Consider the following 11,494-nt stretch of genomic DNA (forward strand, 5'->3'; position numbering starts at 1 on the left):
ATAATAAATGAAACACAAGGTGTGTGTTCTGCGTGTTTTTAAACATAAGTTGTGGAAGGATAAAAGGGACCCTGCCATTGGTACCTCAGCACAGGAGAGTGCTGCTTCAATTGGCTGTCCTAGCTCTGAGAAGCTGTAGAGTCTCATCCTTTAGTGCCTGGAGAAAGCTTCTTACAGGGCATGTTACAAAAAGGTGGTTGTGTAAAATGGGAGATGGATGGGGTTTTTCCAATCCAAGGAATTTAGCAGCAGGCAGTACTTACATAATGCCAGAAGAAGGCCTTGACCTTACATTATCAAATATTGTGCCTCATAAAAATTTGAGAAGCAGATTTAGGTTATAATTATGGCTATCCTGCAACTAGAAAATTGAGACAGTGAATAAACAGTATATACTTCATTAAATTTAACACTAAATGGCAAGTAGTATATTTACACCCCCCCCACTAGGAATAGAGCTTCTAGTTCAGCATGTGAATGCAACCCCTGGAATTTAACCTGTAGTCCAAACTACAGAAATGTAAGTCTAACACATCAAACTCAAGCACACATCTGAGAAAAAAAACCAAAAAACCCTAACATTTATTGTTTAAACGCATAAAATGCTATTTATAGTGTATAACATTATTAATCCAGTGATCTGGCTTTGAAATATACAATTAATTGGTACAGGATGCTGACAGGCTTTTTCCCCAACAGTGACAGTGCAGTTTTACTTGGAGGCTTTTGTCTCCGATGGGTTTTCCCCAGTATCCAGTGTCTTCAGCAATCTGAAGAGGCCAGCAGCTTCTCGGATCCGGCTGAACTCAATGCAGAACGCCTGCACTTCTATAAACAAGTCCTGTACATTGATAATTTTGTTTCTGATTAAAGACTGAAGGAAGACACAAACGAGGCGGACCAGGCGGTTCTGAAACAGAAGACAGACATAGAGTTTTACAACCCACATGAATGTTTGCAGCCAGTGCAGTGTTGACTCCTCAGCAATGGGATAGCCCTCTCAGGGCTTAGAGCATGCAAGGAACTGTGGAGACCTTGCAACAGCACCTGTGAGCTATCATACACAGATCCAGTTGATAACCAGGGGAGTACATCCTTTCTCAAGGGCAAAAGTAGATCTTAGTTAACAGGTTACATCCCTCGAGCCTTGCATGCTAGTTGGTGATCAGAAAGTGCTCCTTGGCCCTCTGTTCCCCCTCTTTTGGCCCATGTGCCTGAAGCACAGCTGCTGGTACACCCACAGAGCGGAACAGTGCTGAGCATGTTCTGAGCCACAGCGCAGCTCTGTCTTCCTGTTCTGCTCCCAAATGTCACAGGCCAGTGTATCATCCATGTGTATCTGGCAATGTCCCAGTGCAGAGCTGCTTCAGCAGCCACCGAAAACTAACAAGTGGTTGGTCATCATCTGGAAAGGTACCAAGAACAGGACAGAGGGGACTTTGCTGCTGTCTAAAACCATGCTGCACTTGTTATCCCGTTTATTTTTGGTCTCTGCAGCTTAAGGATGCAGGAGAGAGCTACAGCAGGCACTAAAGAAAGAACCCAAAATCTTAAAGTAATGGCTGCTTTGCATGAGCCTAACGAGGCTGCAGTCCTTCAGTATGGAGAGAAGGAAGCTGAGTGGGGGAATGGGGCAAGACTCACCCAGCCTTGTGTGAACTAAGCACAGAACTGTTCTTCACTAAAAACATATCTGGGGGCACAAGGCCAACTGGGCACTTGGTGAAATGAATGGGAGAGGTTTGAGATACAGGGTATTCCTGAAGCATGCATGCAGCAGCAACGTGCAAGGGGGATGAAGGTTCATGAAATGACTACAGCTTGTATGCTGGAACTGAGGAATACAGATGGGTTTGGAAAGCAGAGAATATGGCGTGAAGATAGAACAGAGGTCTTTGAGATCTGCAAGCTGTTGTAGGTCAGTAATAGCCAGAACTGAAGGGTGAGAATTCTACAAGAGTAACATCACCTGAAAGTTGTAGACACTTGCAGAAGAAAAAAAAACAAACCTCAAAGCTAAGCAGAAATTAACCACTTAGTGCTTTGAAATAAAGAAGCAGTAAGACAGAATAACTTAATGCTATCACTCAAAGTCTAAGCACATATTACACAGAGTCAGACATGGGATCTTTTTTCCTAACCAATTTAGAAGAGCACTCACCTGCATGTATTTGTCTTTAATCTGTTCACAGGTGGAGATACAGTTGGAGATGTAAAGATGAATAAACTCAGGAGGGAGATCAACTGCAGTAGTAAGCCTGTTTGAAATAAAAATATCCAATAGTTTATTAAGCCATTAATTCAATGATTTTGTTGCAGAGCAGATGAGTTAGGCCTCTGACAGTAAACTATTGCTGATCACGTTTCCTTTTTTAAGCCCAACACAGGACAGAAGCTGAGTTAAAATTTGAGTTTTAGTATGTTTGTACTAATGTCAAATACTTTATATAAGTTACAAAAGTAAATTGGTACAATTTCAGTCCTATACGCTGCCTGAATACTGAGATTCTTCATGTAATTTGCCTTATCCATACCAGAACTTCAGTAAATCCAGGTGCTGTGTTCCTGAAGGATGCAACCAGCATAACTGTTTTGTGCATCTAAAGATCAGCTTCCTTAGTTCTTTCAAATATCTTTTTTTTTTTCCTATGGTAGCTCTACTGCAGAAAAAGCCAGCAAGCCTGGCCAGTTGTGCAGGTGTCCTAGACAGGAATAAGAACTGTTTCTTTATCACTGTTTCTCCCTGTTGTAATGATTACCCCATTTCCCTCTTCCCTCCTCCCCCCCCCCCCCTCCCGTTCACTTAATCTGCATCAAGAATGCAAGTTCTGTTTAAGCAAATAGCTCTGAGGCAGTAACTTCTTGCAATGCTTCTCACACTAACTGCCTCTTGTCCCACTGCACCCTGCAGTGGCCTTCCACACCAGAACACCTCCAGGGTCAAACCTGGCATTTCCAGATGTCCTAGTGAGACACAACTGCTATCCCAGTTGAAAAAGAAGACGAATTAGAGATAAGGCTGATTTTTTGCACACATAGCTTCACAAATTTGACCTGGACCAAAACAAGAGCTTTTTCCCTTTAAATAAAGGCACCAACGAGAAGAAACTGCACAAAAAGCAAGTGAAGCCTTTATGACAGGAACACACCATCCACTGGTTGCAGACAGCTACAAATCCACAGCAGCACGTTCCTCTGCAGGATTAGTTAAAACACGTAAAGTCTTAATCTTAAAGGGCTATTAAAAAGCAAAACAACTGAGAAAAGAGTTTGACACTCTTCTATACTGTAACTGACTGTTGATCTGTTCAGCTCCTGTTATTTCTGTCTGGTGCTCTTTGGAATGCCCCAAAGTACAGCCTGCAGCTGGCCTCACAGTGGCTTAATAATCGCTTGGGAGATTTGTCTTTATTTTATGAACTTCAGGAAACCGTGTCAGATTGGAGATAGTACTTACCGATTGACAACTTCCATTGAATGTAAGGACATGTCCATGTTGACCAAGACAGAAAAATACTCCGTTATCTGACTAGACTGCATCAGTTTGAGCAGCATTTCGATGGCTACTAAAGGATTGTTTTCAACGAGGTCTGGCAATTTGGCAGGAGTGAGACCAATATGGTAAACGAGCTTGGGATCCTTTTCCAGTTCTCCAAGGAGCTGGAAAGGGAAAAAGAAAGTCTGAATTCTTCTTAGTTATTCACAGTGCAGCTTGAAGTTAACAGCTATAATACATCTAAACTACGGGAGAATAGTATGTCTGTAGACATCTCTGTTGAAATACACTGCAGATATATCTCTTTAATACTTCCACTTACAGACAGCAGTGCTAAGGAACTATGATCTTCGAGGTCCCTTCTGACCCAAGCCACTCTGTGATTATATGATAAGAAAACCATTACCAAGGCATCTGGTAGTTTTTGATCAGTGGGCAATGGAGAGAAAGGGAAAAAAAAATCCTTTACTTTTCAGTCCAGTTGAAAAAAACTATTCCAAGTTCACTGCTGTCAGAAAGAGTTCTGCATTTCCATCATTCTATGGTGCTAGTGTAATGAACATATACAATCCCACTGAAACGAAGGGGGTAACATTACCAAACTGAGCAAAGGTTCAGTGTTTCTGAGTTAATTTCTTAATAACAGCTTCCACACAAGCATAAGCAATGAGGTTTCCCCACACAGAAAAGTATTGGTGCCTCTACTGATCAGCTTCAAGTACATCCAGTCAGTGCTAGTAAGTGTAAAGACTTCTCTTGGTCATACATACTCTAACCAAAGCCCTTGGGTTTTGAGAATGTATATCACTTGGCAATTTACCAAATCAGAACAGAAATCCGATTGGAAAACTTGAACAATTTTAATTGAAAACACACAGGTCTAATAGGCAGCCTGTTAGAAAATCAAGCTGAAAACTGTGTGATACGTACCTGTGTTTGCTGTGGGGAAGTCAAGGGACTTTTAAAAGCCTTTGCCATGATTCTTTTTATCTCAACTCCAGTGCTGTTTTTAACACACATGGACTTGTCCCACTGAATTGTGTGGTCCGGTTCTATCGGATTTAACCACGCCAGCTCATCCTCACATATATGGAGCGGAGGTGGTGGACGAATAAACTCCGGCCGAAAGTGACCTGGAAAGGCAACACTGTGAAATGGCTTTTTCAAACTTGGACCTTAATTTTATTTCAGTACAAGAATACCTCCAAAACCCTCCATTTCTTAAGCTATAACGACACTGGGAAGTGTGTTATGGCCCTATTTCCCTCCCAGACAAGCATTCATTCCTTATTTTTAGTGATGCTGTTACTTCAGCCTGTTTTTCCTCTTGAACTGGACCATTACAATATTGCTTCTGCCACTGATGAATGGTCATCTTCCCTTCCACACTACTGATTCTTTGAGGTTACAGTCAGTGCAAATCTTGCCCATGGGGCTATGAGTTGAGCAGCATCAGGTAATGTGGGTAACATGTTAAGACACACTCCAGAGTTTGAAAAGCCTGGAAACGTGAATGTGATGGGAGTCTGATCTGGAAACAGTTTGGTGCAGTTCCACACTACTTCCTTCATCTTCATTCCTATTTCACACCTTGAAAATATCTTCGAATCACACAACGCTCCATCCGGAGATGAATAACAACCCAGCACGCAGAGTGAAAGAGGATGTGAAAACATACATACTTTCTATAGGAGGCTTTGGTCCACTCACTAAGGCTTCAGTGATCTGGGAGGCAACAGAGCTGTCAAAACCAGAGTTGGAAGAATCTGGGTCAGGATCACTGAGGATGCTGGGGAAGCTGGCCTTGCTCTGCGTTGGCAGCTCCGACTGACGCTCTGCAAGAAGGTCAGTCCACAATATTAAAGCGTGGCACTGACAGAGATGCCGGAATGCTAGAAGTTGCATGAAGGTTTCTTAGCTTCAAAAAACACCCAGATAACAACATGAGATTTCATACTGTATTTGCTGGTATTCAGAATGCCTGCTGACAGGAGAAGGCCAGCAGCACGCAGCAAGGATAAGGAAGAAAATTAGAAATTAATCTCAGACAGTCTCGACTTTAAAACATTAACCAACTGATGCAATCTGGTATTAAAAGCATCTTAGTACGTGCATGGGATAGTCCCGGAAGAGTTCACGTAACTCTATCTAGTTTTGCAGTCATTTCTCAGAGCAGTGAAGGGAGAAACCTGCAGAGATCTATTTACTTTCTGTAACGATAAGAGTCATACTAGAACTGAAGTCACCTATTCAGATTTAGCCAACACATTTTAGTGGCACCACATAAGCTACTTTTGCATCAGAGTCCAACTGTTCAGGATTCTACAGATAAAGCTATGAAGCAATCCTGTGAAAGTGTCCCTCTAAAAGCCAAATTGCACCATCGGAATTTAGGTGTTCTTCTGTCACAGTCTCTCACTCTTCCATATCTGAAGGCTTAACAGCTGACCTTCTGTATTCTCAGTATCAATGAGAACCATGTTTTCTATTACCTTGGTAAAAAAGAGCTGACAAAAACCCAACAACACATGAAAGCCAAGAACCCACCACACAATGCCATCCCACATTCCTTCCCTCCCCCTCCCACAGATACTGAGTATCAGATTAAGTCTCAAGTAATTTGAGGTCCAAATTGGCTGGTCCCACACGAAATCAAACACCACTTCTTGCACTAATTAAGTGTAGTGCCCTTAGCTCCACCACACTGTCCTTATCTCCTTTAAGCAAAGTACACTCTTCTATGCAACCACGTGACCCTTTGCAGCTCCCCATCCATATGGGCTCTATTTCCAACCCATGAGAGACACTGACATCAACCATTCACCCACCACCACCATTTCCCACTAAACCATGTCCCTCAGCCCAGCATCTAAATGTTTCCTGATCACCTCCAGGGACGGTGACCCCACCACCTCCCTGAACAGCACAGGGTAAGCAGAAGGAAAAGATGAGAGCTTAGAGATGAGTTTGTTAGAACATGGTTATATTTCAGGAGAGAATGCAGCAACTTGAACCAATACATTCAAATCGATTAAAAAGACTTTTGAGACATTAACACACCGTCAAGTTGTAAGGATAGATCAAGAATTGAATGAATATTCTGCAGACAGAAGAGAGACTTGAACAAAGCAGGTTTTAATACTGACTCCCAAGATACTATTCCAGCATTTGATATTCAATAGAAAAGCCTGCAAGAATAGTTGTCACAATGAACTCAAGTTGTATTGATATTATACATTGTATATTGTAAAGGAAGTTGATCGTCCTGCTCTAAACAGCCCTGACCTCCTGTCAGGGGCCACAATTTCAGAAGGCCCACAGCTGTTCTGGGAAATGGGTGAGAAAATGGTGCAACTACAACACCTGGAACACTGTATTTAAACACCACAATGCCAAGTACTTATGCACTGAGAACAGCTCAGCTTCATCCTCCATACTGAACAGGAGACACACACCACCAACTTCTGAAAAGCTAACAGACCTTTTGAAATGCTGCACACAGTTAAGACGCATCACAATCCTAACAGAAACACAACAGCAGCCATCTCCTAAGAGAGAGCTGACAGAAAGAAGACAGTTTTTCTAGGGAGCTACAGTTAGAAGTCTAAGAAAGGGTGAAGTTGTTGCAGATGCAGTTTGTTTTGTTTCTCAGCTCCTGCAAGGGCTCTCAAACAGTTCATCCTGCACACTGTCTGCTGTATTATGAAAACTGTGGCAATGTCATGACAGTTCACAAGTTACCTGAAATTTCTAGAAGTTGAATTATCAGAAACAGTCTCAAAAATACAGACAGAACTGACAGAAGAACCAGAAGGGTTTGTTTCCCCTCTCTGTGGGTACGTTTGGGTATTCTATTTACACAGTCCAAAGAACCTGCTGTCTGGAGACAGCAGCTGAGGACACTGGGAACAGCAGAGCAGAGCAGAAAAAGGCAGTGACAAGCACTGCATAAAAATGACAGCCCCAAAATACAACTGCAGGACAGAAAGAGTAGTGCTTGACCTCACAGTGAGAAACTACAGTGCTTGAGTATAGAAGTAGGATGGTCAGTTTCGTCTTCAAAACGTTTGCATGTACTACGAAATAAACACTTTATTTAAATAAACTGCTCAAGTTGGCAACTTGTTCCAAGCAATATATTCCATTCCAGGTTAGCTGCAGATGCAACTTATTACTCAGAATGATCAGAACTATCACGTTCCTGCTCCTTTCCTCCTATCCAAGAATAAGTACCATGTTTCTTGTCCTTATAGCCTAGCAAAGGCAGACCACCTCCCACCGGTGAGCTAACACTGCAAAATCTGACCAGAAAAAACTGAAGATGCAACTGGAACAGCCAATTTGCCAGCTACTGCATGGCAGTTACCTCACATTCCCTGTACCAAACCACTGCAATGGAGAAAAAGGGATAAGCATGCAACAAAAAACATGCCAAACTTCAGGTGAAAGTCTTCCTATGCTTGCAAGTTGGTCTTATTTGTAAGGTGGTGACATACCTAAGCAGGATAGGCTGGACTTTTTCCAGGAGAGCCACGAAGATGATAAAGGGCGTGGAGCACCTCTTGTAACAAAAGGCTGAGTGACCTGCGTCTGTTCAGCCTTGAGAAAAGAAGATTCAGAGGGGATCTGATCCATGCCTGTAAATATCTAAAGTGCAGGAGGCAAAGGGACAAGGCTGGACTCTTCTCAGTGGTGTGTGGCGATAGATGAGGGGAAATGGCCACAAACTGAAGCACAGGAAGTTCCACACAAATGTGCGTGGGAACTTCTTCATGGTAAGGGTGACAGAGCAGTGGCACAGCTGCACAGAGAGGTGGTGGAGTCTCCTTCTCTGGAGATGTTCAGGACCCGCCTGGACGCCTACCTGTGCAACCTGGGCTAGGGAGCTGCTTTGGCAGGGGGTTAGACTCCATGGTCTCCAGAGGTCCCTTCCAACCCCCTGCAGTTCTGTGATTCTGTGATAACATGGCTAGGCCACATCTGAAGTTTCTCTATGCTTAGTCCAACTTTTCCCACAGACAGAAGCACCTCAAAGTCAAGCAGCAGCCACCACACCTCATCCTTACCTGCCAAGGCCAGCTGAAGCCCGCTTATATCCACTGACTGGGCCATGTTTCCAACATCCATGGCAGCGATCTGGCGCGGGGTCTTCTTGAACAGCTCTCTGGGGGGGGCCAGCATCAGCTGCGAGAGAAAGAACTTTTCGGGCGGGGTTATGGGCGGCAAGAAGCCTACGGGGAGAGAAGGAAGAAGCAAGCCTTGATTCCTGAGGCGCACCGTCCAAATACGTCGGCGACGCGGAGAAATCAAAGAACACGGTCTGCACGGCCCGGCACGCAGCCTTGGGGCGCCCCGCTGCCCCCGCCCGCCGCCGTTCCCCCGGCACCTGAGAGCGGGGTGCGCTCGGCCTCGTCTCCGCCGCGCTCGGGCGCGGGGTTGAGCAGGTGGGCGAAGACGGCGGCGAAGGGGTTGGCGGCGAGGGGCTCGGTGCGGTACATCTCCCACAGCAGGTAGAGGGCGGTGAGGCGCTGCGCGGGGCTGGGCAGCAGGTCGGGCTGCTGCAGCAGCAGGACGAGCACGGAGCCCAGGCGGAAGTGCTCGGCCTTGCCGAAGTAGTGGTGGAAGGCGCTGGACAGGCCCTCGAAGGTGCTGCCGCCCGCCTCCTCCGACACGATGCTCAGCAGACTCGTCAGCTCCTTCGGCGACAGGCTCATCCTGCCGCCGCCGCCCGCCCCGCCGCCGCCCGCAGCGCCTCCCGCCTCGCCGCCCGCCTCAGCCGGGCTGCCCCCGCCCCCGGGCATCCGCGCCCGCCCGCCCGCCTCGCGGCGTCCGGCCCCGCCGCAGCCGCCCGCCGCCGGAAGGCCGCGCGCCGTCGCGCCGGCCTCGCTTTACGGCGCGGCCGTAAGGCGGCGCGGCCTCAGCGGAGCCCCGGGGACGGACCGCCCCGCGGCGGGAGGGGCGCGATCGCCGCGTCCCGGCACGAGGCGATGTCTCGCGAGATGGGATTGGCCCGATCCACCGGGGGGCGGGGGATCGGCCGGCACCGCGCGCTCCCATTGGGCCGGGCCGGGAGGGGCGGGAGCGCGGCTGCCCGAAGGGGCCGGTAGGGGGAGTTCAGCGGCCCCAGGACGGCACAGTGCGGCTGCGGATCGGGTGGGGGGTGCTCAGCGAAGCCGAGCGAGGGGCCGTGCCCACCGCCCTGTGGGGCAGAGCCTTCCCTAACCCCCAGCGGGGGTTATTTCCTCCTAACAGTTAACCTCAGTCCCCTCTTTTAGTTTAAAGCCATCCTCTCTTGTCCTATCACTATCAGGTCATGCAAAAAAAAAAAAAAACGTCAGTCCCCCCCCATCGTGCTTGTAAGCTCCCTTCAAGTTCTGGGAAGCTGCAGTGAGGTCTCCCCAGAGCCTTCTCTGAGCCTCAGCCTGTCTATGTAGGAGCGATGTTCAAGCCCTTTGACCATCTTGGCCAACCTCAACCTGCTCCAACAGCTCCACACCCTTGTGCTGGGGGTGCAAGAGCTGGGCATAATACTCCAGATGGGGCCTCTCAGGGGCGAAGCAGAGGGGGATAGACATCCCCCTCTCCTTGCTGGCCACCTCACTTTTAATGCAGCCCAGGATAATGTTGGCCTTCTGGGCTGCAAGTGCACACTGTTGGCTCATGGCCAGCTTTTCTACCCAGTATATAGGTGATAAAAAGTAATTGCTTTGGGTAAAACAGGCAACAGCAACTACATTCTTCCCCTCTCCTCCCTACCCCCACCCCCATCCCCAAAGAAAAGGAAAAAAGAAAAAAAAAAAAAAAGGTCTGCAGACACAAAAGAGATAATCTAAAAGCATTCTTGTTAGAGCAGCTACTCATTGACTGACTAGATCACATTGAGTGCTCTGCTTGCAAAACACATGGATAGAATAGTAAAGGAACTGGAAGAGGATGCCATTGGACTTGCTGCCACGGCCAGCCTGTTCTAGGGAACAAAAGCATCCTTAGGATTTTGCAATTTGCTAAGAATTGCAGCAAGGACTTACATTATAAATTTTGAGAAGAAGATAAAAGAATTGCAAATTGTTGAGGAAATAATCTTTGGAGGTGTGCAAAAGAGCTGGCTGGAGAACATGGGAAAGCATGGGCATATACAAAGGCTTTCTACCCTTACTTGCAACACATACAGAGAAGTAGCTGAACATCCCTTCAGTCAAAAAAGGTGAATACTAGGTAATTTGGAGACAAAGGTGTTGTGAGAAAGTAAAATTCTTTATAACCCAAATGGATTTCTGGCAAAATAGGTAGAAAGATGAACTTTGGCAGCTGCCTTGAATGCTCAGTCTTTGGGAAGACATTTTGGATACCATGCTGAACTAGCCAACTCTTGTCTTCCCCTCTCTTTCTCTCAGCTGTAGAGATATTATTGTAGTTCTTTATTCCGGGCAGAGAGGTTTGTTTTTCTGGGTCTGAAGAACTATTGCAATAAGTTGAGAAGGTGAAACCATGTCAATGGACTGCAGAGTGGAAAAGGCTGTTTCTGTGTCTTTGCTAAACCTCCTACAGAGATGGCAGGATATGGTTTTACACAAGGATACAAAAGTCTTGGGAGAATGCTAGCTTATTACAGCAAAACTTGAGTTTTCTTGACAGGACTTGCTGGTCTTAATGAAAGAAACTAAATGAAATAAAAGATGTAGCACAGAAAGCACAGAGTGGCACTTCCCCTGTGTGCTCTTGGCTTCTGGTCACCTCCAGTTTAGGTACTTCTCAATTCAAAGGTTGAATGCTTATCGTTTCAGCCCCTGATGAACATTTCTTCCTTGAGCTCATCTTCAGTGATTCACGAACCAGCTCATATTTTTGGCATGAATAAAACACTGAGGCAATGAGCTGTGCAGTTCAAGAGCTGTGCAGAACTGTACTTCCTTCTTCACTCTGTTCATTCCTCATGTTCTGCTCACCTCTTATCATAGCACACCTCACTTGCTCCCCACTAAGCTATGTGCCCTTCTG

General features: G+C 46.3%; 1 protein-coding gene across 1 annotated transcript; it reads right to left on the reverse strand.

The window, feature by feature from the left end:
• Positions 1-554: 554 nt before the first annotated feature.
• Positions 555-9,297, reverse strand: CNOT11 (CCR4-NOT transcription complex subunit 11). The gene is made up of 7 exons (XM_065741127.1): positions 8,883-9,297; positions 8,563-8,727; positions 5,179-5,331; positions 4,427-4,629; positions 3,458-3,660; positions 2,162-2,258; positions 555-910 (listed from the first exon to the last, which is right to left on the reverse strand). The coding sequence occupies exons 1-7, from the start codon at positions 9,295-9,297 to the stop codon at positions 713-715; spliced, it is 1,434 nt and encodes a 477-aa protein (XP_065597199.1). The 3' UTR covers positions 555-712.
• Between the last annotated feature and the right edge of the window lie 2,197 nt (positions 9,298-11,494).

The sequence above is a fragment of the Cyrtonyx montezumae genome, unplaced genomic scaffold (assembly GCF_038088225.1).
Source record: "Cyrtonyx montezumae isolate F1298 unplaced genomic scaffold, pur_monq_1.0 scaffold_3, whole genome shotgun sequence".
Lineage (NCBI taxonomy): Eukaryota > Metazoa > Chordata > Aves > Galliformes > Odontophoridae > Cyrtonyx > Cyrtonyx montezumae.

Bases quoted from the DNA above. Each gene is read 5' to 3' on its own strand.
- CNOT11 (XM_065741127.1), bottom strand. From the start codon at position 9,297: ATGCCCGGGGGCGGGGGCAGCCCGGCTGAGGCGGGCGGCGAGGCGGGA. The intron at 8,728-8,882 runs GTGCCGGGGGAA...CTCTCCCCGTAG, and splicing joins CGAGCGCACCCCGCTCTCAG to GCTTCTTGCCGCCCATAACC. The intron at 4,630-5,178 runs GTATGTATGTTT...TTGCCTTTCCAG, and splicing joins ACCAAAGCCTCCTATAGAAA to GTCACTTTCGGCCGGAGTTT.